The sequence below is a fragment of the Pseudopodoces humilis genome, chromosome 1, assembly GCF_049639895.1.
Source record: "Pseudopodoces humilis isolate 2021_Gansu_Grassland_sample_001 chromosome 1, ASM4963989v1, whole genome shotgun sequence".
NCBI classification, from domain to species: Eukaryota; Metazoa; Chordata; class Aves; order Passeriformes; family Paridae; genus Pseudopodoces; species Pseudopodoces humilis.
The window spans coordinates 145,980,693-146,005,575 of record NC_142200.1 but is presented as its reverse complement, the minus strand read 5'-3'; the positions used below and the strand labels follow the sequence as shown (position 1 = coordinate 146,005,575).

At 41.5% G+C, this 24,883-nt stretch overlaps 1 protein-coding gene across 2 annotated transcripts in view; it reads right to left on the bottom strand.

Annotated features, from left to right (window-relative positions):
- The window catches only part of PRKAG2 (protein kinase AMP-activated non-catalytic subunit gamma 2), a 211,601-nt gene that overhangs the window by 128,482 nt on the left and 58,236 nt on the right, over positions 1-24,883 (bottom strand). For both annotated transcript variants that reach the window (XM_005527751.3, XM_088064457.1), the window contains exons 2-3: positions 15,330-15,401; positions 3,992-4,271 (exon numbers count right to left, since the gene is read on the bottom strand). In XM_005527751.3, the coding sequence (XP_005527808.2) occupies positions 3,992-4,271; positions 15,330-15,401 (352 nt within the window). The remainder of the gene's footprint in view (positions 1-3,991; positions 4,272-15,329; positions 15,402-24,883) is intronic.

Sequence of the window (24,883 nt, the reverse complement as noted above, 5' to 3'; positions counted from 1 at the left end):
ACCCAGCACACAAAGAACTGTCTTGGATTTTTCTGCAGAGAGCTTCTCAAAGTGAAGGGGCTGCACCAGTGGCCAAGCACACACCTCACCCAAAACGGTCACTGCACAGCCTCTCCCAGAGACACCTGAAGTGGATTTTTTGCTAAGGTGGGATGCTGAATATGAAGCCCCAAACAGAAGTTTACTGCTTCAAAGCTGTATTTATAAACTACCTGAAGTGGCTGGCAGCCAAGTATACGTTGTGGGAAGGTATTTTTTCTTTCAAGGAAAATATTTTGTCAGATCAGAGCTGTGGGGTTATGACCAGATACTGAACTGGGATAACCAAAGGGAAGAGGCACAAAGATGAGCTCTTGGATATTGCTGAAAGCACAAGATGAGCAAAACCTTTAAACTCCCAACCTGAAGTGGAAAGTATTTTAAGTTTCACATCTGCAAATCACTTTCTAGTTTGACATTGTCCTACCCTAGCTCTTCCTAAACTGTGTATATTCAAAAAGCAAAATAACTTAGCTGGGAAAAGAGCAACTACATGGGAAAGCAAGCATTGTGAATACCACACATAGTCTTTAAAATGAAAACAAGCTCGGAAGAAGTTGCTTCCAAGAAAAACAAGGAAAATGCAGAGTAACAGGTTAGTCTATGTTTTGAACTATGTGTGGGAGGAGGAAGTGAAGGGAAGACAGGGTATGTTATTTGAAACAAAGACTGAAGACTGCACCTACTTTCCCTCACATACTGCTCATGGTGATGGGAAAGGAGTGCAGCACAGACTCAGATAAAGTGGAGGACAAAAACAAACCCCAGGTCCCTGGGAACTTTTATCTGATGCTTTCTTTTTTTTTTTTTTTTATTTTTTTAATTGCTGATTGCCTGGATAAAACACAGATTTGCCATAAACTCAAAGGGAAGACTCCAGTACAGAATTTCCCAGAAGAGCCACAGCTGGGAGGGATATCTGCAGATCTCTGGTCTGATCCCTGCTCAAAGCAATGTTAAACTGGGATGCTCAGAACCTAGTCAAGTCAATTTATTAAAATTTGCCAGGGCAGCAATTTCACAGCTCCTCTGGACCCCTGTTGCCACACCAGACCCTCCAAGAACGTTTTTTCCTACATGTTCCTGGCATTTCCCTCACTGACTCCTGCACTTTCTCTGCACATCCCTGAAGGGCCTGGCTCTGTCATAACCCCATTAGGAAGCTGAAGACAGCACAAAGGTCTTCTCCTCCTTTTTATCCTTCCCCCTACACCACATGCTGCAGCCCCAGTGTGATGGTCCTTTGCTGGACTGGTATGTCCCCATCTTTCTTGTACTGGGGAGCCCACAGCTGGACACAGCACTGCTGATGTGTCTCACTGGTGCAAAGCAGAGAGGGAGGATGACTTCCCTTGTCCTGCTGGTGATCCTCAGAGTGCAGTCCGAGAAAGAGTTAATTTTCATTTTAATGCAATTAATCCAGCACCAGCAGGATGTAAAGACAGGCAAACACAGCAAGTCCGGCTGATCTCAATGCACTCACAGTTTGAGAACTGATAAAACAACCTGAGTCCTATTCACTTTTAACACAGGTATCCCAAGCTGCTTGAGAAAATGGGATTTTAATCACAGAGTTTGTGGCAATTTTGAGCAGTGAAGCACTTTTAAGAAATGTGTTTTCACATTTAATAATTTAAGCATCTTTAGAAATGTGGAGCCATATGCTGTTTTAGCTTTTCTCGGAGTTCTTAAGCCCAGCATCTCTGCAAAATCTGAGGTGTCTGGTCTGAGGAGTGTCTGAGAAGTCTTGTCTCTCAGGAAATGCTTTTCAAGCCACAGAGACCTTGTTTTGAGTAGCATATAACCAATTAGCTTACTCTTCTGTAGTACATGGGGTTACTCTATTTGCAAAATAGCAGAATGCAGAAGTACTGCTTGTAAAGATATAATAATACAGCAGAAATGTTAACCCATACTTTTCCGGAAGTCCTGAAAGGGTTTTGCTAAATCAAATCCTATCAAAGTTAATTAAATATAGTAAACTCTAAGAGCATAATTCATTTCTGCCCCCTGTTTAGTACATCCTGAATAAAATCTACTTTAACATGGCAGAGAAGGGTAGGTGTCTGCATTAGATTCACTGTAAGACACCTAAATGCTGTGAAACCATGATAAGAAATGTTCTGTTTTTCAAAAAGTTGTAGAAAGAGAAGAGTTATCAATTTAAATACCAATTAAAATCAGCACACCCTTTCCAAGAGGCTGTCTCTCTTGCCTTAAGAACAAAAGACCACGAGCACCCAAGCCCAGTGTAATTCCTGCAATACTCCTGGAGCTGCAGGGTCATGGATATTTTCTGTTAGCTCAAATATAGCATGGCCCCATTCCAAGCCTGTTCCTGAGGCAGTGGTGTGACCTTATCAAAAGGATTTTGCTGACTCCTGGAAGATTCCTTAATTTAATATTCTCTTGTACCTAGCTAGGACTTAAATAGTGCTGGCTGCTTAGATAAGTTGATTACAAAGTCCCAGGATGGCTTTACTCTGCAGTCTAAATTGCTGCTATTCATGCAGCAGAGAGCCCTTTTCTGCATACTCCATCAGCAGAATACTGCCAATATTTAAAGGCCATATTTAAACCTCTGTGGACTAGCAAGGAGAGCTTGAATGGATTTTAATTATTGTGAAGTTTTAACAAGAGGGGAGCATAAAAAGCATTCTTGAACTTCAAGCAGGGATGAACAAATGTCCTTGAATAGATGTTTAGAGCCTTCTCTGAGTCTTTCAGAAACACTGACTCCTGCTTTCAATCTCCTGATGGTGTTTTAGAGAGAAGCAAGGACTGGAAAAGATACCATTTCAATTAACCTTCAGCAGCACTTCTGATAGACAAAAAGAAAAATCCTGCATGGGTTTGTATTGCTGTGTTCTTGTGCACAAGACATTATGAAATGACCTGTTCTGATTAAAGCCAATGATTTTAAGAGAAATTCTCATAGAGAAAAATTATAAGGTCCTTCTCTACTATTTAAAATCACTGAAAACTATCAATACATTGCAGGAAGTACACAGCCCAACACAGGTATAGGCATGACCAATTCTGTACCTACAATGTCACAGAAGATTTGCCAACAATTTTTCATTATTTCTTCTGTTCACAGACTGAAAACTCACTGTGGTCTAACAATCCAGCAAGATATTATTCCTCTCTTTCCACTGTAACTCTGCTCCTTTCCCACAGCCACTAAACCCACATGCAGACCAGGTTTGGTTTGTTGACCAGCAATGGGAAACTTCGTTCAGTGAGAAAATTTTAAAATGGAAGCACATTCTCAATCCTGCTCATTTCTGGGTTCTAGCTGTGTGTTAACAGCACACAGGGTGCTGAAGAGCTAAAATCTTAGCCCATTGCAAAGCTGTATATAGGAAAGTGCTCTGAGCCAAGGAGGTTTGCTATGCCTTTCATATTCTTGCAGAGGAGCTCAAATATCCCCTTCATGGTCATTTGACTGAAACAAATATAATTTATTTCCATCCAGAAAAGGTCACTTGCCCTTCCTACAATAGGGCAAATAAATATCAATTAAAAAACACATCTGAAATTCCCTTTGGGGTCTAGAGACCTTTGACACCTGAGTGACATCATGTCAGTGCCCACCTCCACCACACATCTCATGAATGTCTCCAGCTGTTCCCAAGTCCTGGCACTGATGTCCAACCAGCCTCGGTGAAACCACCCAGAAAACTCCCACTAACACGGACAAAGGATTTCTAAGCAAAGCACAGGAGGGTGATTTCCATCCTCAGCCCTGTGTAGGTGCCCCTGAGGTGTCCATGGCCCAAGTCACACCTCATGGCCAGCATGTCAGAAACCCACAACACACGGTCAGTGAAAGAGATAATGAACAATTAGCACATGCCTCATCTGCACTTACTTCACTACCGCAGGTAAAGAATGGGCCAAGCCCAGGGGTACCGTGTATCTTCCTGAAATAACATGAGCAATTTCTTACTTTTTCTTGATCTGGAGAAAAACTTGATGCCCCCAGGAGAGGTAGACGGGTTAGAATTGGGGGAAGACTCTTTGGAGGAGGACCTGAAGATCCCACTGAAGCTCATTCGGCGTGGGGAGCGTGGGGGAGACTCCTGGTAGGGGAAGGGGAACACTGTTTTGGGTGAGCCAGGACTGTGTTTGGATCTCACAGGGGCAGAAACGGGGCTGGAAGGTCGGTTCTGGAGCCCTTTTGAGAAAAGGCCTTTTGAAGGACTGCCGGCTGAGTAGCTTTCGTCCACCTGAGGAGGAGAGAAGAAGGAAGAATAAAAAGAAAAATCTCCATTAATTCAGTTCAGTTCAGGCCTCCAGGATTTTTGAACTTGTCTCAACAGAACCAGCTCCTGTTTGCTGGGTGGATTAGCTAGAATTCACCTTCCCCAGCATCTGCCTCCACTGACACACAGGTGTGTGGGTGCTACCTCTCTGGCCTTGTGCTGCCCCCTGCTCCTAAAGACACCCTGAATTTCACAAAAACATTTCAAGGTCTGCATACATTTTATTATCACACATATAATGCAGGACTTTGGTTACTGCTTTTATTTGCCACGCACCCCTCTTCCTTCCCTGCACAAATGAAAGATGACTAGCAATGAATTTATTTAAGGCAATGAATGATTGTGGTTAAGAAAACACGGTGCCCCAAAGTCTTCCCCACGAATTTAAGCACCCACCCACACTGCTTAAATCTCCATCCCATGATGTGACTCAGCACAGCACACAAGTCCCCAAGTGCCTGACAGGCCTCCATGACTCCCACCACAACCACAACTGTGGGATTGCAACCCCTACCCCAAAAATAGAGGAACCATTTTAGAGTGATGACATTCCTGCTAATTACCTGAGCCGGGATATGACCTTTCTAACAGCTGTATCCCTTTTGGGATCTGTGCAGCCTTTCCAGCAGTGTGCACTGTGCAGGCTCACCCAGAAAGGGGAAGAAAAGAACCCAGAAAAACAAACAAACAAAAAAAGAAATCAAGATTAAATTCTGCTCCCCTTACAATTAACAGAAGCTGACCCAAAATCTCTGTGGGATTTGCACATGCCTGAGCTACATGGAGAGTTTATTTCCTTCTAGAAGAACAAAGTCATTCTGTGGGTATAAGGCTGCTGTTTTAGCTGGGGACATTTCTCATGAGTGAAGGGCTCTGTTCCTGGCAGAAGGCAGCAGTGGGTTTCAGGTCATCAGGGAACACTTAAGCCAAGGCCAAGGTGGATGTGCCCTCAGCTCCCTGCATGCCTTCTCCTCTCTGCCCAATTACTCAACACAAACCAGGAGGGATGGAGCAGGCAGCAGCTCCTCCCTGTGAAGATGCCTCTTGATGTGTGTCAGTCCAGTTAGGTAAGGGCATTGCTGCCATGGGAGTAATTTTAGGGAAAAATAGCATCTTTCATTAGGATGATTTAGATGAAAGGAAACCTCACAGGCACATATGCTCTCCTTTGGGTTGGTGAAGGGCTTGTGTGTAATGAACCCAACTGAAAATGGTCAGCAAAGTTTAAAACCCATGCAAATAACTCCCTTTTCAAAATAGTGTTTATTCACATCTCCAAAACACTTGTAGAAACATGTACAAACAGCATAATGTCCAAATAGCTGCTCCCTCCATAACCCAAGATCCCCTTCACGTAGTCCTTTCTGTGTCCTGCACATGCACTTTGCACCAGCTCCTCTTTCCACTTGGGATGGGGCAGAGCTGGAGCAGGTCCCAGTGTGCAGAACTGCAGAAAGGCCTGCAGAGATTACAATCTTCCTTTTGGGAAGGTTTCCAACCTAAAGGGCAAGTGGCACCTTGTCTGGGAGATGGACACCAATAAGCATGGGTCACCAAGAGGGGCACAGACATGTGCCAGCACAGCCCTGGTTAGATGATGAATTCTGCTCTGTGTTCCCCTGCACAGCACAGAGATGTCTGGCAGGAGACAGAACAATTATTTTTATAACTGCATTCCTGTTTTTGACAGTGTGGGCAAAAATGTCTCAAACATATACCTGTCCTTTTACAGATGAATTAGGGAAGCAGTTGCCCTCAAGGGGGAATTTTTGAAAAAGATAAATCAATTTTAACTGAAGCATCAGCAACTACCAAAAGAAACAACAGACTCTGGACAGTCTCCACAAAAGAAAAAAAAAACAGTAGTTTCATGCTTAATGCAGTTGCCTGAGGACCAGGCTTGCCTCCTAGCTCTGTCACAGATTCTGTGTGCAATCTTGAAAACTCATTCCAAATTAAAAATCTATTCTGCCATGAGGATTGTATCTCCTTTGTATCTCCTTTATTCCTCTAAGGCCTCCACCACTCAGACTGTCTCCCAGTGAGTATATATCAAGAATAGTAGGGCACAGTCCCTCAACTGAGACCTGGAATAATAACCACAATATAGGAAGTTAATAAACAAATTGCACTTTTGTCACGGGTAAAACAGTCCCAAAGGGATAACTTTCTCATAAAAGCTCATTAACTTTACTAAAATATCACCTGTAAATCATCTGAGACTACTTATGCCTTGTTCTTTTCACAACTACACAGTTCAAGGAACAACCGAGTAGCACAATGGCACCTCCTTCTGCATTGCAATTTAAATAGGTCTGCTGTTAAGTCTACTGCCTGAAAGTGAGGAGTAAGAACATTTTCTATCTTATTTTAATCATGATACAAATCTGCCACTGCTACTGTAGTTTAGCTGTGTTTCCAGGATGGTAAGCTCATTATATTTTTTCCTAAAGTGACAAGCCATGGCATTTATAAAGCCAAGGACCTCATTCTGGCACTATCCTTAATGCTTCATGTTATCTTTTTTTGCATGCTTGTTTGGTTAAAATGACACAGATAGGAGACACTTCAAAACTGTGGTGTCCTTACACACTAAAGCAATTCTAGAGATGTAAAATGTCAAACAAAAATTAGTCAAAAAGGTCAGTGTTCCCTTGTACATGCAAGCCAGACACAAAAGCAAATTGTTCTCAAATTCTGAGCAGAAGCAGCAGGGTGTTTTTATTTATTGCAATCACAACCAGTTGCCTTCTCTCCATCGTGCCAAGCAAATGAATTAATTAATTGTCAGAGCACCAGGGGCACACTGCTAAATACACATGTGCATGCTACCAAATTAAAGGAAATTACTACATTGAATTCTTCCCCAGCTTGTTAATTACTCACAGGTTACGCCCACCATCACAGAGGGTAAATATGTGTGATTTTGCTTGGGGTATTACAACAGGATTGCTTGCTTAGAATATCATTTGTGGCTAATGGGTTGCAAGATTTAAAAGATGATTAGGTGCTTCTGCAAGTAAAATCAGCAGCAACAGTTATCACAGCACATCCAAAAGTCATAAGGCAATGCTTATTTTCATGCCTCAACTGGGAATGCAGAAGAATCTTTGCTGTGGAATAAACCCCGTCAGCCCATGCAGACTTGGTGTGACAATACTGGCAGTGATGCTAGAAGCAGGTTACACAGCTAGATCATTCATCAGCCTGTTCTTCATGCTTTTTGGACTCATTCCCTGAAGCTATGATAGGCAGGTGGGCTGAAAACTCCCACATGTGCTTTGGAAAGATAACTACTCTCCCCAGTCAGAGCTGTAGTAGCAGAATAAAAGTATTACACCCTGATTTCTCACATTAGTAAGCACTGTGAATCACTTTGTGTTGGTCCAGGAGAAGCTGTAAAGAGGGAACGGGCAGAAATATGAAACACGTCTAAAAACCAATATAAATGCACATGAGGATTTGGCTTATTTTACCCCAAACAGAAAATTGGCCTCTTGGAGAGAATGAATCCAAACACACAATGCAAGTACAATACTAATCAATGCACAAATAAGATCTAAAAAAAAAGTTTGAAAAATTCTTCTAAGTACTAAGACTGTTCACCTAATTAAAACAAAACAAACCAAAACAAATAAAAAACCACAATAAAAACAAAACAAAAACCCAAAAACCCCCAACCATCCAACCAACAACAAAGCATTTCCTATGTTGGCTTTGTGCAAAGCATATATGGGATCTTTGAGCTCTCTGCCCATCTCTGGACTCCTTAAACCTTAAAATTGGTTATGCTGGAGAGAAATGCCAGCCTCTGACCTCATGCCTGCAGAGAACAGTGGAGCTGGAATAGGGCTAAATTAGCAGCTGGGTGACAGTGCCAGTGTAACCCTACCCTCAGCCTAGAGCAGTGTACTCCCCAGGGAGGTGAAGCAACAGAGCAGAGCCCTGCCCTGCATCAGATGCACAGGTTCTAGTGACCAACTGCACCTGTTCAAGGCTAAACTGGTTATCTCACACAGCACTGAAAAAAAATCTCCTGAAATACTCTAGGTTTGTTATCAGTTTTCATGCTTTGCAGCACAAAAGGATCCCCAGCTGGGGACCAGGGAGAGATTTTGCCCTCTTGTACACACTAAGTTATCATAGGCATGTTTTGAAAATACATCCAGAACTACCCACTCTTTTAAACAAAGCAACAAAACGAGACATGTCTTACAGTGTTTGGCATCTAGGAGACTTAGCATCCCATTTTTTGAGTGAAACATAAAGTGATAGTGGGGCATTTGCACAAGTCAAGCAGCTCTGAAAGATTTCACTACAAGGAATAAGATTATGAAAGCTGCCCCAGTCATTTCACCTGGATGACGGAATCTTTCTCTCTTCCTAATCTCTTCTTCCTTTCTCCTAGTCTAGCATTTGGCTCTGCAACAGGATTGTGCACAAGCCCATTGTCTTCAGGCCAAGAGAACACTCCTTGACCTCTTCTACTTGTTGCTCTGTTTAACATACATCAAGTGAACAACCTTGTATCTTGTGCTATTAAGAATTATCCACCCTGAAGGTCATCCAGATCTTCCTGTACAAGATCCCTTTCTATGATTAAAAAACAACTTCCTTTGCATCTTCAACAAATTTAGTTACTGTGCTTCTGTTTTTTGTCTCAGCTTTACTGGCAAAGACCCAGGAGTGATGCTGGGGAAACCCCAGTGGTTCTGTCCCTCCATGCAGCACTCATCCTTTCAATACCAACCCTTTCCTTCATCTGTTTTCTTACCTGGCTTGCAATTCTTCATCTTATTTCACAAGAAATACTGAAGTGCACTACACTTAATCACTACCATATGATAATCCCCAGTGCAATGGGCTAAGATAGCAAACTATTCATATTTCACCACAGACTGGTCTCTCGTCATCCTCACACCACCCATCTCAGCCCTGCCACAGGCAGAAATTTTCCCAACACTCTCATTTTCGTTCCTTTGCTTTAGATTGGAAATCTGATCCCTCTTTTTTTTTTTTTTTTTCCTCCAGATAAAGTCCTCTCTAAGAAGAAATATCTGGTCCCAGCCTAGAATTTAAGGAACACTGAACTGCAGGGGTGAGAGGTGTCCTGCCAAAGCTACAGGCCCAGAAAAATGGATGAGCTCTGCTGAGAAGACCCTGACCGTGGACAGGCAGAGACTGCTGGAAATCCAGGCACTGCCTGTGCCCCTGCCAGAGCACCTCTTCACAGCCATCGCCTCTGCTCTCCTGCCAAGGTGCTCCAGCAACAGATCCTTGACTGAGCACATAGCCTTCCCCAGAGGATGCTCTCGCAGAAAAATCTCTGGCTCTGGTTCAGTTTGTGGTGAATTTAGTTTAATTTCTCAGAACAGGCTGAAAAAATATTGTGTCAAATACAAATGGGCTCGATCTAAATAGTCTTTCAAAATGCTTCTGAAATTAAGTGAAAGTTATAAAATGCTCCTGAGTTCTGTTCCCTTTTTCTCCAACCCTGAACAGTGAGGACATTTATGGAGCAGTATGAAGTTCTATTTGCTTTTACAATAGTGAGTTATTTGACCTTTATTTTGCCTCTTCACTTAAAAATTTTTTGAAAGGCAAGTAACAGAAAAGGAATTACCTCCCACCATCCTTGACAGGGACAGTAAACACAATTAGAGACAATACACCAGATAGATGTCTGCACTTGTTTCCTGCCCTTCCACTGAATCCCAACAAAAAAGCCCTTTGATAAAGTTAATTGGATGATTCTCTCATTCTGCTGGAATAAAAGAGCTCACAGAGACACAAGAACTGACTTCATTAGACTGAAAGGTAATGAAGGATTTGCTCTCCCAGTGCTCACATTCACCACCACTGGTCCCCTTCGTTCTGCATGAGCTGTACCAATCGAGATGGCATGGTATTTTACAGGGTCAGAGATGTCACTTCCCAAAACTAAAGTACAATGACACTTTCCCAGATTAAAATGCAGTGGGATGAGGCTGGCTGCTCTGGCAGGCTCTGAGAGCTCTGGACTACTGCACACATCGTCAGGGGGAGGTTTCCAGCAGTGAGCAGAGCTGCTCAAAGACAGAAAGCAGGTTTTAGGAAAGGGAAGAACAGGCTGGCTCCCTGTCCAATTCCTAATCCCTAAGTACATTTATTTTAAAGCAGGATGGGGAGGAGCTGTGCACATCACAGTGCAGTGGTTGTTATGCATGTCCTTGCCCTGGGCTCCCTGCATCCACTGCAGATGCCAATTTGTGCCAAGGCTGTGGCACTATCCAGGACTTGCTCCCCATCTTCACTGCTCATAAAAAATGGACAGTTAAAAGACTGTGAAAAAAGTGAATCCAAAGGAGATTTATTTGCCAGTGAATGAGGAAGGAGGGGCTGAAAATGCAGATTTTTTTTTTCTTCTCCTCCCTTATCCAGAGGTTGCTCATGCCATTCGCATGAGTCACTGGACAAAACAAAAACAATTCTGTGACCAGTAGTAGGACAAAACACTGCTTGGAATCCTTCAATATTGGGGTCACTCCCCCAATAGTCTGATTCTAGTTCACCAACACTTCCCTGCATTGCTGATAGCAGAACCGTGAGTTAGTGCCAAACACAGTTGGAACAAAACCTCTACTTTCATCCTATTCCTTCATTTGTACATTGTACATTTGTTCATTGAACCCAATCTAATCCTTTAACCTCTGACTCACATCCAGAATCCACAAACAGCTGATTACCTATAGCTATTCTCAAAATCTAACCCAGGCTTAGTGAAAGACTTCCCAAAAAGTCTGCATTAGATGCTCCTAGGTTTAACTGATCACAATTTGGCCAAATGAAGACGGGCTGTTTGTTTGCAAAATATGTTTTAAGTGAGTCATGTCATTCTGCATCAGAGTCTCTTGCTCAGAATTTATCACTCTCTCACCTCTCACTTTTGTATGAACCACAAATTGTACCAGTAATGAGTCTGTCTGCCTTTCAAAACACTGATAAGGTATGATACAGTACAGCAACAGACAAAAACAAACAGACAAAAAAACCCCAATGTTTTGTCTGCCTAAAAACAAAATTTTCCACTGGTGAGTCTCCATTTATTTTAGAAACCAGGTTTTTATTCATTTACTAGGCTCCATGTTTATTCAGTCTCACTCCACTTTCTGAAACCAAAATGACTTGTCCTGCTTTTCTATATATGTGACACCAACGCTATGACATTTCTCAACCAAATTTATAATTTATAATTCATTTAAACCCCCACATTTTTTCAATAAGAACAATTTACAATTAATTTCAATTCTAATGAGTCTATTATAATAGCGTTATTAATGAGCCAACATTAGGTATTTCATTGTTTTGCTCAGGGCTAATGTTTGACAAACCTGTACATTATCCTAATTGCAAACACCATAAATATTAACACAGTAATTGCCTTTTTTGCAGTCTTTTGAAACTTCATCTCTGCTCCATGATTTAGTCACAATCAACACTTGGCAGAGAAAACTCTGCCACTTCATTCAAGAGTGTTTCATCAGAGTTGTTTGGATTGAATTTTAAAACATCTTACTTCAACAGCATCTGCTTTAAATACGCTTAAGCTATTAATAGGATAGAGGTACCTTTGTAATATAAGATAAACATCTCACCAGCTTTCTCCCCACACAGAGAAAAGAATTTTTTATGCACACTTCTTTTTCAAGCTTTGGTCTATATTTTTGTGACAATTCTGTTATTTCCATAAAGAAACGGATCAATATTATTCCTCAAATGTCTTTTCTCCCACGTCCTCCTTCCTTCATCTATAATTTTCTTGCTGACTCCTCATAAATAAGTTTCCTGTGTATTTCTTTTTTCTTTTTGATCATTCATAAACCTGGGCTTTAAGCTGAAGGTAATGGCTGTCAGTTTCCTGTAATTTCCACGCCTTATCCTTTAACCTACATTTGAAATGAAAGATCTATAAACATTCAAGGTGTTAAGACCTCTAAAATGGATAGAGCCATTTGGGTGCAGGGGGGCACTTCTCCCTGACTGCTGCCCTGCCACACTGTACCAGAACTATTTTCTGAATGATAATCCAAATCACTCATGATTTTCCAGGTCTCTAAACTGCCCCTCTTGCACTGTCTTTTCTCAGGCTGAGGAAATGCAGTAAATCTGATTGCTTCTCAGCTCCCAGTTGTCCTTGTGTATTATTTCTGTCTTTAATGATCCTCTAAGGTCTCTGTGCAGCAAGGATTTAAGCCATTTCTGGAGTTCCTCCTTTGAGCATGGGGCAGTCAGCAATACCAGTTGCTTTAGACAAAGCCACCTACACAAGTTAAGGCATTTTGTCAAGCAATAAGAAGGGCAGAAATATCTGTCCCAGGCACCTTTCTCCATCACACCATGCCAAACATTTCTACATTAGATCCTTCACAGTATTATGTTCTCCATCTTCAAAAGAGGACGGTGAAAACTATCCCTATCCTCTTCCTGCCATTAGTCATAAAGGAAAGAAGAATACATCATTTATAATACTAGACATATTAATGAGAAGTGATTAAGGCTGAACTTCAGGAAATATGTGTCACTTTACCACTGCTGCCAAAAAATTCCTACGTGAACCTGAACAAATAATTCTAGACTTGAATTTCCTAGCTGTGTAATGAGGTTTGTTGTCACAGGATAATGATTGAGAGACACTTGCATGGCAAACTGCTGAGAGTTTCTATGAAAAATATTAATTCCTTTTCTAAAAGCCTTTCAAAAAGAACAGAGAATTAAATTAATGGCATATTGGAAAGATGGGCTGTGAACTACTCTTGATCTATAGCCCAGGTGACAGAAGAGTTAAGTGCAGGAAGAGAGACATCCCTGATGAATTGCCTGTCTCCAGCATGATGAGTGAATGGAAAAAGCCAAACTACTGATGAAATACTGACTTTTAATAGATAAAAGTTACACACCATACAGTGATTTCAAAGTTGAACTAAGAAAAACCTTCCTCCTTGAAGAGCAACTTGGGGATTTTTTCATGTATCAGCAGTAGAGACTGGCAATGTTCTAGTGAGAATGAAATAAAATCTGCAGTCTGATGCTACTCATCATTCACAACCAGCAAAAATCCCAAACTTCTCATTGAATTAAATGACATATTGGATGATATGTGTGGCAATGGATTTTAAAAGATGATCTGTATTTTTATCAGAAGTGGGGCACTTCTTACCATTCTGTTGCATGTGTTGAACAGAGCTCCAAGTATAATAGTAGAAAAAAACATGGGGTCTTATACACTCAGTCAAAAAGGTCAATTAAAAATACAACTTCAGATAGTAAGCCCCAGCTCTGTGGTTATTCCAAAGTCAGTCGCACTTCCATAAGCAGAACTTGCCTCAGCATTTAGCAATGCTACAAAAAAAGAGGCAACTATTGAAATGTCCTTCCAGTTCTTCCAAGATATGAACTCATCTAAGGTCAGGTGGTGATCCAGGGTTGGACTCAATAATCTCAGAAGTATTTTCCAAAATAAATGAATCTGAGCTCTTGTGAAAAAGGAGTCCTGACACCAGTTAGAAGAAAATGACAGGATTCAGGAATGGTAGAGTAGAAGTCATTAAATGATATAATGAAATTCTGCACATCAGGGCAATTAGCCTTGGCATATTCTTTCCTCATGACTGAGATTCATGCATCTTTCTCACCTTACTTTGTGGAAAGAAGGTGATAAATGGAAAAATCAAGTTTTAGCCAGGAACCCCACCTTCTTCCAGCATGACTATCCCTTCCAAAAACATCACATTGTTCACTTTATTCAAACCCTCCAAACAGGCACTTTTTGGTAACACTGTATATTTTAGCTTCCCTGGCATCCAGAACAGTTCCCCAGCATCAGCAACTCCTACCTCAGTCTAAAAGGTCCAACACAGAAAAGAATAAGGCCAATATTATAAATGTATTCAATTGCTGATGGATTGCAGAAATCCTAAAACATCTGTCCTTAGCTGTGAGGTGCAAAGGAATAGGAAGTCATGCTGTCAACAGAGCTAAGTTATTATCATTCTAGATGCAGATCAGCTTCACTAAAGAGTATTTATTACTTTGCCTGCCTTAAACTAAACCTTCAGACTCTCTGCCACATGGCTAGTAGCAGGTTTAATGGTCCACAGCCTTGTAAATACTGTGACAAGTAAAACTGGTCTGCAGAGAATAGCTGAAGATCAGCTTATGGGGCTCTCCATGGGTTGGAGGAGAATCCCTCTTTGCCAAGCCCAGAATGTGGATGGTAGGAGACTTCCATTTAGCAGACCAGCTTGTATTTGAATTCTTTGTGCAAATGAGGAGGCCAGGACCTGAAGATGACAGATCCCACCCACCATTTTTATTGCTTTGAAGATTGTGTAGGTGCTGTATAACCATTGCCAATGCCATCCATTGAATGTGCTGCCCTGATCCTTTTTAAAGCAAGCCAACTCTGTGGCTACATTAGCTTAATTTAATAGCATCAGAAAAATAAATCAATGCCTCCAGAAGGATAACCTTGAGTTAATCCCACATTGAGGAGGAACTTTTCTACTTTGTTCACAGGAAGGCTCTACCACTACGGCTTCAGCAAATGAAGGCAGTTCATTTTTCCAGTGTCAAGGACAGAGAACAGTTAAACCCTCCATAGAGAGAGTGCAGCCATCAGGAGGCAATTCCAGGAAAACCTACTAACAGCCACAGATTCCTCTTTGGGCAGCAACACCTCAGGTCTTGTAAGGTAAAGATATTCCTTAGAATATAGCTATGCAACATCCCCTCACTGATTTACAACTGTGTTACACACAACATCTGCAGTATTTACAATACCACCAGCAGCTTGCATCCTTTACAGGTTATACTGCACAGGCACTGTCAGGGTAAGGTCTGGATTTGCCTTAGTGCACCATTCTCAATGGGTTAATGGTATGGCAGGGAAGATAAAAACCCCAGGATTTTATAAGCCTAAAAAACCATATGTACCACAAGGGATTCAAGCACTGCAAAGAAGGGGAAGCTTTGGATATATCCTACCTTGCGAGAAGCATTTTTGTCTGTGCTCTCCACATCACCGTCCAAGAATGGCATGGCAAATGAGCTGAGATCCTGCAAGGACAGAGAAGAAAAGTTGATGTCTTTTATTAATGCCTTCTTCCTTCCATCAGAGCATCCCATGACTGAAACCCACAGGTCTACTTCCAGAATTCACTGCTTCACCCATAGTAATTGCTGGCAAGCAATAACATGGACTCTGATGGTTCTCCTCAGCTGTGAAACAATGCCAGATGTAAGTTACAAGTGAACAGGGAGCCCCCAGCAGCGCTTGCACCACATCACCATCAAAAACCACCTGCACAGCCAAAGTCAAAAGTCCTGTGTTAAAACTTTCAAGGGGAGGTACCGAAATCCCACAGAAAAATTGGTAGGAAATTATAGTTTAAACACATCCACTTGCTCAGCAAACACCTGTCTTGTCTTTAGTAGGATGTATGATCTTAAAGAATATTTATGGCAATAAACACAACCTGAATGAAAGCATGTCAACATTCTGAGAAATATGTAACTGCTAAAAAAAAGACAGAGAAAACTGACATGGTGCTCAGGGAGGAAATAACCGATTCACTTGCACAAATGAGAGAAGCACCCAGTTCTGCAGGACTGAAGACAACAAAACCATAAGAAAAGCACACATGCTCATTTTTGACTAACAAAAACAAACTGCAATTATATTCCACCTCCTGCCGTCTGTTCTGTTTATGATACTTCATGTTCCAGCCACAGGGTTTTTAGAGCTCCTTTCTACATTCATAAGAAAATTATGTTAGTATCAAGTTTAGCATCTGTTTGATCAGAAAAGTACATCATGAGAAATTCTGTGACCAGAAGCATGAGGTTGCCTAATGCTGTGTGCTGAAGAATTGAGTCTTGGGTCCTAAATGGTGCTCTAAATGTCAGGAATACCTCCTCAACACAGAACCTTCCAGATGCGAGGCATCACCCTTTCCATGCAATGATTCAGTGCTTCTCAACCACCACATCTGCATCCATTTAAAAGAGTTCAAAATATAAATAAATAGCAATTTCATGTAAACCTAATTTGTGATGAAACAGAGCTTAATTAAAAATTAGCACCATCCGTGAAGTCTGCAGGGCTTGCTTGTCTTCAGAATTCAGAGCAGCCACAGGTCTAATCACATCGCTTTGTGTAATCATATTAAAGTCAAAATATACTCAAAGATTTTGTATAACTCAGGCATAATTCTTACAAGTGTTTGAAAATATTCTGGTTACATAACGAGCAACAAAAATAAGGAAGAAATATTGAATTACTGGAACTGAAACACATGGGAATAATTCATGCCAAGTTGAAAAGGAACAAAAAAAAAAAAGCAGCCAGGCTTGGCCAAGCTGGCCTCAAATCATTAGGCCCCAAACAAATGTATTCCTGACAAATTTGTCTGTTCCCAGCCCTATCTATGCAGCACATTCAATGGGAACTATCTACAAAGCTCAACTATGCAACATCTCCTTCTTGCCTGGGCATCTGTTTCACATCACCTTTGTTTGCAAATAAAGACATAAGGAAACATCTCAAAACCAAAGGAAGATATTAAAACTAAGGTTAAAATTACTTACTCCATATACAAATTATTTAGCCATAAATGGCATTTATAAACACCACAAATATACAGATTACCCTTGTCATTATTATTCTTACTTCATATGCTACTACAGGGCTTAATTTAAGAATCTCTGTGAAGATATTTTAGAGCCTAATGAAAGTTATACAAAAACATACCCCCTTGTGTTTAATTTATCCAAAGGATTTACCAACATTTTCCTCTACCCATCTTCAGTAGTTCAGAAGCTGGAATCTGATGTGTGCTAAGTAATTTTCCATTAAATAAATCAAGAAAATAACCTCTTTTGAGCTCCACATATTAGTACCTCTATATTACTCCCTGGTGTAACTTCCAGGGAAGAAAGCAGCTGTTTAGGAAAGCTGGAGACTAGATGGCAGAAACTGGGTTGAAGGGGACACATGTCTACTAATCAGGGTTGGAAAAGCTGTTCAGAAAATCTAGAACTGCCGGGAATGAAACCAAAATGTTTTATTTGAGCAGAAACCTCCAACATCAGGAGACAGTAGCTAGATACAACTATTTTTCTAGGAGATAAATTTCAGTTCTCATTTACAATTCCAAATTTAAAGCCACATATATATTAAAGTCTGAAGTCTACCAGTATCATGAAATCCAGATGATAACTCTATTCTGATTTGTAGCTCTCAGATACTGTGGAGGTATTGTGACTTCATCTGTCTTTACATCCAGAACAAATCTCTACCTGTAAGCCAAAATAACTGGACCTGGAGCTTTCTGGGCAGCATGAGACATTTTTTTTTTTTGTTAATACAGCACTGCTGAACATTTCAAAGTGGGTAATAATTGTACTTTTTGTACTGTGAAAAAGTCTATAATTGTAACTGCTACCTAACAATTTTTTAGTCTTTCATAGGATTCTATATATGAAAGCATCCATTCACAGAAGGAAAAAAATACATATATGAAATACCAGGCTACAAATGTTGCTTTCTCAATTCCAATTTGTTGGTTAAGCAAGGAAATGTTAGGTGATTATTTCCCCTTCATGAATATTTCTGAAGAATACAGTTAGATAACTATTTGTTTCTTGTGTTCCTCTTCATCCAGAAACACATGTGATGATGCAGTTGATGATACAGCAACTCTTAAAAAAACTCCAAAAAAATAAACTGCTCCAGAAGTGTTGCAAAATACCACAGAACTCTTGACAGACCAATGGTGCAGCCCTTGCCCTTGTCACAGTCATGACTGCTCTGATCTGATGCCAACAGATACACACAGAAGGCTTGCTCTGCCTGTGACTGGGGACTGAAGCTGCTCTTAGCTGTCCTGCTCTCCAACTCTGCTTTACTCCACTTGGAAACAGCTCCCTGGACAACCACATGATTCTCAGAGACATTTAAAACTCTATCAAAGGCACACAGTGACGTCCTGGTAGGAGGAAGAGTCCTTCAGACCACGGAACCCTGGCTGCAGAAGGGCATTGTGCCCTGCATCCATCAGTCCTGCATTGTATCCTTGGACAGACAACTTCTGCAGAGACCACAGGCTGTGATCACCCCTGTACATGGAAAAAAAAAAAGTCCATGTGCTGCTAACCTGGAATTAAGAGTATGAAAAGCCTGTTTTGGAAGTTTCATTGGCTTTCCTGTCATGCTTGAGCTCCTTAGTCAGTCCTTCCATCACTCTGCTCCATCTGACAGCCAGACATCACTCCCACCATCCTGCTAGAAAAAATGACCTCTTGAGCACTTCAGATTTACTTTATAGCCACAAAAGCTGCCTCAGATTTATTTTGTTTTCAATCCACTTTTATTTACAAGTGGTTGTCATGGCATCTCCTGTTATATTCACTGAAGAACACAGCCCCAGGGATAGCAAAGCTTTTCCTGGGGGACAGCAGAGCTGTGACACAGCAGAACCATGGCTCAGTGAGCTCCTGTCAGCAATCAGGCTCCCTCCTGGGGAGGGAAATCTCCCACACCACCTACCAAACAGGTGAGTTTCCAGTGCAAGTCAGGATTATTCTGTCTTCATTTGCACTTATCTTCTCTACCGCTTCTTTCCTTATTTTCTCTGGGTGAAAACCAGATATCTGGAAAGTTACAGATTCTTCGAGCAAATTTCTCCCTCAAAGGTGAGACCAACTCTAGCATGATTCTGGCCTAGGCCACCCCTACATCTAGAGGCTAATCCCTCTTAATTCCAGACCCTTTTCCCCTGACATCCCTTGTATCAGAATATTTGGATTATGTGAAAAGAAGTAAGAATAAAATTTTTGTTCTTTTATATCCTGGGAAAACAAAGAAGCTTTTCTCAGAACTGTTTTGAAGAATAGGAAAGAAAACCACATTTGAGGATGCAGAAAGCAAATACATTGGCTGGCATAGCATAGTCAAATAGCAGGAGCAAGATCTGGTTAGCCAAACCATTTTTCACCTTTTCCAGCCAGTTTCACTCTTCCTTTCCTTACTGGGGAGAATTCCTGCCAAAAACACTTGCCCAGACACGCTGGTCTGGAGGTTTATGCAGTTGGTAGACCTTGGTGTAAGAAGAGGGCTTCCAGCAATTCTGTTGCAGAGGCTGCATACTTAAATAACAGGCCACTAAAGCCTTGAATCCGGTAAACAACACAGAATAAACAGGATTCTTGTTGAATTATTGTTTAGTTTCATGGCTACTTTGGCAGCCAGGCTGATAAAGCTTCTCTGCAAGGGCTGAAGCCAAAGAGCCAGCAAGGGCTGGGGCATGCTGTGACTGACAACACAGAGACCAATTTCCAATGTATTTTGGGTGGAAGCAGGACCTTTTTATGGCCCCACTCAACAGTGTCCAAAATTTCAGGGCTGGGTATCAAAAGAATATTTCACAAACAGCTCCCTGCTGGCATCTTTTGCAACTGTCTATTCAAACATGAGGAACGGCTGTGAACAACATGGGGATGTGAAATTTGTGCCACGGTGGTGGGTCCCCATGAACATGGTCAACTCTTTGGCCACATTTCAGGGGTGACTCAGGTCAGAAGAGCTTCCTGGTAGCCCCATAACCAACCTCTGCTGAAAGTCTGGGTTCCTCAGCTTCAGAGTCCTAGTGTGGGTAACATCACACAGTCCTGACTACGGATGGTGTCACCTTTGAGGCATTCTTTTTCTGCCTTACTAAGTTCTATATATGTGCTAGGATAGCACTGAATTTAAGGATGTGAAATGCCTGCCAGACATTACAGCTTCTTTTTACAACATAACTCAAGCAGAAGGTGACACTTTACTAAGGCAGTTTTCAATATAGAAAGACAGGTCCTTTAATAAAATAAACAAAGAAAACAACATATAGAGGAATTAAGCTGAGTGCTGACAAGAGCTCTGATCTCACAAAAGATTGCTAAAAGCTGCACTCCTCAGCATCACACCTTAACAAAGTCTCCTCCTCTGCTGATACTACTGAGCTATAAGCACTTCAAGTATCCTAGCAAGGACAGAGAAGGTCAGGATTTTTATTAACATCAGCTGTGAACAGTTTCTTTCATTGCATTCTGCACACCAGCAGATTTTTTTAGATCAACCTTGAATTTTTACCTATGACAAGCCTATGTAAAACTCTGATAGCAAATATGCTACATATGCTAATAGCCTGTGAGCAGAATCCACAGTTTGATCTCTGTGGAATAGAGGGTATAGCTTGGTAGCTCTGCTTGAATAGAAAATTGTCTTTTTCTGAGAACAAGACTATCTAGAAGCCCATGGGGATTTATTACATATCTCTTCATTATTGCACAAGGAAAGATTCAAAACTGACATACACAGGAATTTCTGTCCTTTTGTTATTGTTGTTTTGATATACCAGTTATAGTAAAGTATAAAAAGACTTGCTACATTCCTTTATTCTTTTAGGAGTAGGGTGCTCATTGCTTTGCTTTTCTCACTCCCCCATGCCATCTAGACTGTAGCATGTGTTTTGGAGAGAAATATATAAGTTTTACTGTGAGACTGAGGATGCTGGTGACTAAGTCTCAGTATGACTCAATGGGAGTGGGCAGGAACAGATGTACAAAGCTGGTTGGGTTAGTGCAATCCAGTTTGTACTGCACAAGGCTATTTCAATTTATTTGTTTGCTATTACTTTTAAGGCTATTTGTATTTTAAAAAAACAACAAAATCAAACAAACAAAAACACCAAAAAGACCAAACAAACAAAAAATAAACAAAATAGCCCCCCAAAAACCCCCAAAAAACACCCCAAAACCAAACATATAGGTCTAGAGAGTTTGCGGTGGTAGAAATAAGATATAGAGGCTTGATTGGTGAGGCTGTACCTTGAATCCTGTGCTCAGTTCTGGGCCCCTCACTACAGGAAAGATATTGAGGGGCTGGGGACTATTCAGAAAAGGACAAGGGAGATGTGAAGGGTCTGGAATACAAGTCCTATAAGAAGGAGCTGAGGGAGCTGGGGAAGCTTAGCCTGGACAAAAAGAGGCTTTGTCAGACTCCACAACTCCCTGAAAGGAGGTTGTAGCCAAGTGGGGGTTGGTCTCTTCCCCCAAAACAAGCTAGAGGACAAGAGGAAATGGTGGAGATGGCAGCTTTGCAATGATCTCTTTGCTACCCACCTAAATGATTCTATGATTTTGTCCACAATATGAAGATTCCATAGGCAACACGGTCCAGGAGTTATTGGATGACTGTGCAGGACCAGATGTGTGCACGACAAGGTGGATACAGCATCAGAATTGAAATAACAGAAGCTAAGTCCCCCTAAATGCCTGGAACAAATGGGAAATATTCCTTCCCAAAGAGGCACTATCTAAAAGGTTAGGGAGTAATGGCTGACTGAAATCTAACCCAGATCTCAGTATATGAAAATCCCCATCCATCAGGTGATTATTCAATGTTCTATGTAAAACAATTCACATATGAAAGCTTGGCAGAAGAAAACCAGTCTACATGCAATTCAAAGGCATTTCTTTCAGCTGAAACAAGGAGTGGGCATGGTCCTAAAGGGCTACTGAAGCCACTGCTCTCACCACAAGTCCTCCAACTTGGATTGCCACCACTCAGGCAGAAAAAGCTGCTGAAACTATGAATTTCAAAGGGAAAGGAATCAAGAGAGCCATGAAACCAGCAAGTCATTGATATTTTCCTGAAAACAACTGTCTTCCAAGCTGTTCTTCCTGAGTTATCCTGATCATGGGATACTTCCATGGCAGCATCCAGCATACTTTTCTTAATTTTTGAAATTCTTAACTGATCCTGACAGACATTAATCTCCAGCAGTCTACAGCAAATTCATTTTTTTCGTTTATGGGGCTGTAGACAAGATCCATCATAAAAACTTTCAAGGGAGAGTGGACTGCTTTTTGTGTTGCTCTCACAACACAATCTCAGACTTAAATCACAAGAACACATGGCTTTGCTGTTTACAGAAGAAAATGAAGTTTTCTTTCAAGCCTTGTGCTCTCCTGCCAGGAAACCCCACAGTATCTCATCAGTGATTCAGCCTTTGCAGATGAGCTGGGCACAGACAGGCTGGTGTGGGATGGAATCCCTCCTGCCTGGAGCCACATCATGTTTGTGATGTGCAGAGAGCTCAGGGCTGTGTGGAAATGCTGTGCTGGAGGGTGCTGCTCCCCACCTGATCAGTAAAGTCACAGAGCATCACAGAGGCACTCTGACAAAGCCTGACTACGATCCCCAAGTGCACGACAGCCTGGTTTGTCAGCTCCTTCACACCACAAACCACACAGCAGCGACTGGCAGCGTGTTTATTACAACAGCAGATGGACAACCTAGTGAACGTGCAAATAACGAAATGTCACTTAAAAAAAAGGAGAGAGAGAGAGAGAAAGTGAGAGAACAGCAGAGAAAGCATGCCAAGGAGGAAACCAAAATTCTCAATAGTCCCTGTGACACCACCACGAGTCACATACAAACACATGCACATACAAACCCATTAAGTGGTATTCCTGGGTGCTCAGCCAAAGACAACCTTTCTCCAGTGAGATATTTTGTTCAAGAAGCACCCAAAATTTAGAAACACAAGGTAAAAGCAGAAGACAACACACCTCAGTTCAGGAAAATGTGGTTAGGTGAGTGATGAGGAAGTTAAGAAACCAAGACACGTGACTCTAAGGAAGGACTGCAGGAGACTGGAAATGTTACCCTTCAAATGGCACATACTCAGTGCCAATAGAAATGCTTTCCAATACTCATGAGTTTGTCTTACATGAATGAGACACAGGATTCCAACGTATTTGCAGAGAAAAGCCAGCATTTGCTACAAAACACAACTGCAGCCACAGTGAAATAGCAGAACTGCAAGAAATAAAAGATGATTTTGCCATAAAGTAATGAAAACGCTTGAGCCACTGCAGCACAGGAGCAAACAATCAGAAGGGGATTCGATGCAAGGATCATACTGAGGCTTACTAAGTCATCTCCACACTTCAGCTACTATAGAAGTCACTATGTTTTGCAATTTTTATGCTTTTCCCCACTCTATTGGCCAAATCTCTTCAAAAACCATGTTCTCAAGGAAGAGTAAAACAAAACAGAATCAGAACTGAAAGCCCCCAGTTGATGGCCTTACCTGAGAAGGACTTGCAGGGTTCTCTCTTGCATATATATGACTACAAAAGGTGACATTCACACCAGGCAAAAGATCTCTGCCATAAATACTTGAACTGCAACTATTTTTTCCAGTTCACTGCATTTAGGAAGACAGCTGCCTGTTGCCTCCTCTTTCAATTCTTGTCAGTCAATAACCGTGAATAATCTTGACAATTAGAAGAAAGCTTACAGCTGGAAAGCCAGGCAAGTGAGGGGCCTGCTCTGATCTCGTAGTCCCTCAACTAAAAAAAAAAAAATAAAATAAAGGGAAAAAAAGCAGAAGCAAAGTGGAAATTGGGGAAGGAAAGGAAGAACAAGATGATTCTGTGCTTTGTGTGCTGAAGACCTGATTGGAAGGTCAAGGGGGAACAGCACACAATGTCTATGATGAGGAAATAATCCCCTCTTGGTGCTTACCTGACACATTTTCCTACTTCACTCTGCAGCTGCAGAGAACTTCACCTCTGTGAAGTTTACAGTCACTTTGCTATAGCTTTTCTTATACCTTTAACACCACATGTAAAAAGAGACCAATAAATACAATATGCTTTATTTTGTAAGCTAAACTAGTTTTTTCTTTTCTCAAAAGAATGGATGTCTTCATTCATCACACTCTGAACTCTTTATTTGTGCTGTCTTTTGCTGAAGCTGGCAACATAAAATGTCCTCATGGACAGAAGAAAGCTCAAATTCTCAGAGACAGCCCAGAAGACTTTATCACGCTCATAGTACAGTATTCTGCCCAAACCCAGCCTGCATGTCCTTTAGGTCCCAACCCTGACTTTGAGCTAAGAGATAGTGAGATATTGTGCCATTCCTAGATTTCAGTTAGCAGTGACATCCAGTGCTAATAAATTACAACACATCATTCATGCTGTGGGAATCCAAAGCACTTCACAAACTGCATATCCAGTCCAGAACAGCTTCATGAGTACACTCCCATGATGAGACTTTCATTGCCTGCTCTGGCTTTCTGGATTAGCTCTGGGAAGGCATTAGGGATATCTGTCACTAGTCATTACCACACACTTTCTGTCCAGCCTAGAGAGAAAGGGAAAGCCAGCCATCTAATGGGCAATGTGCTCCCATTTCCCTGGCATGGGAGAGGCTGGACAACTCACTTAAACTTTGGAGGATTCAACACAGGAAAAACGAACCTTGCATCTCACCTCTCCAACTGTACTGTCTATAAAGGTAGAATAAAGTTGGGTGGGGTTTTTTGTTTTCTTTTTTCATTTTCCCCCTCTGTTTAGAAAGCTGTTCAAACAAGGGGCTGCCTCTTACTACGGTGTGCACGGCAATGCGGAGTGTGCTTTACTCCGGCTCCAGCTCCACACACCGGTACCAGCGTAGCCATGACAACACTCGGGCTGGGGATGCT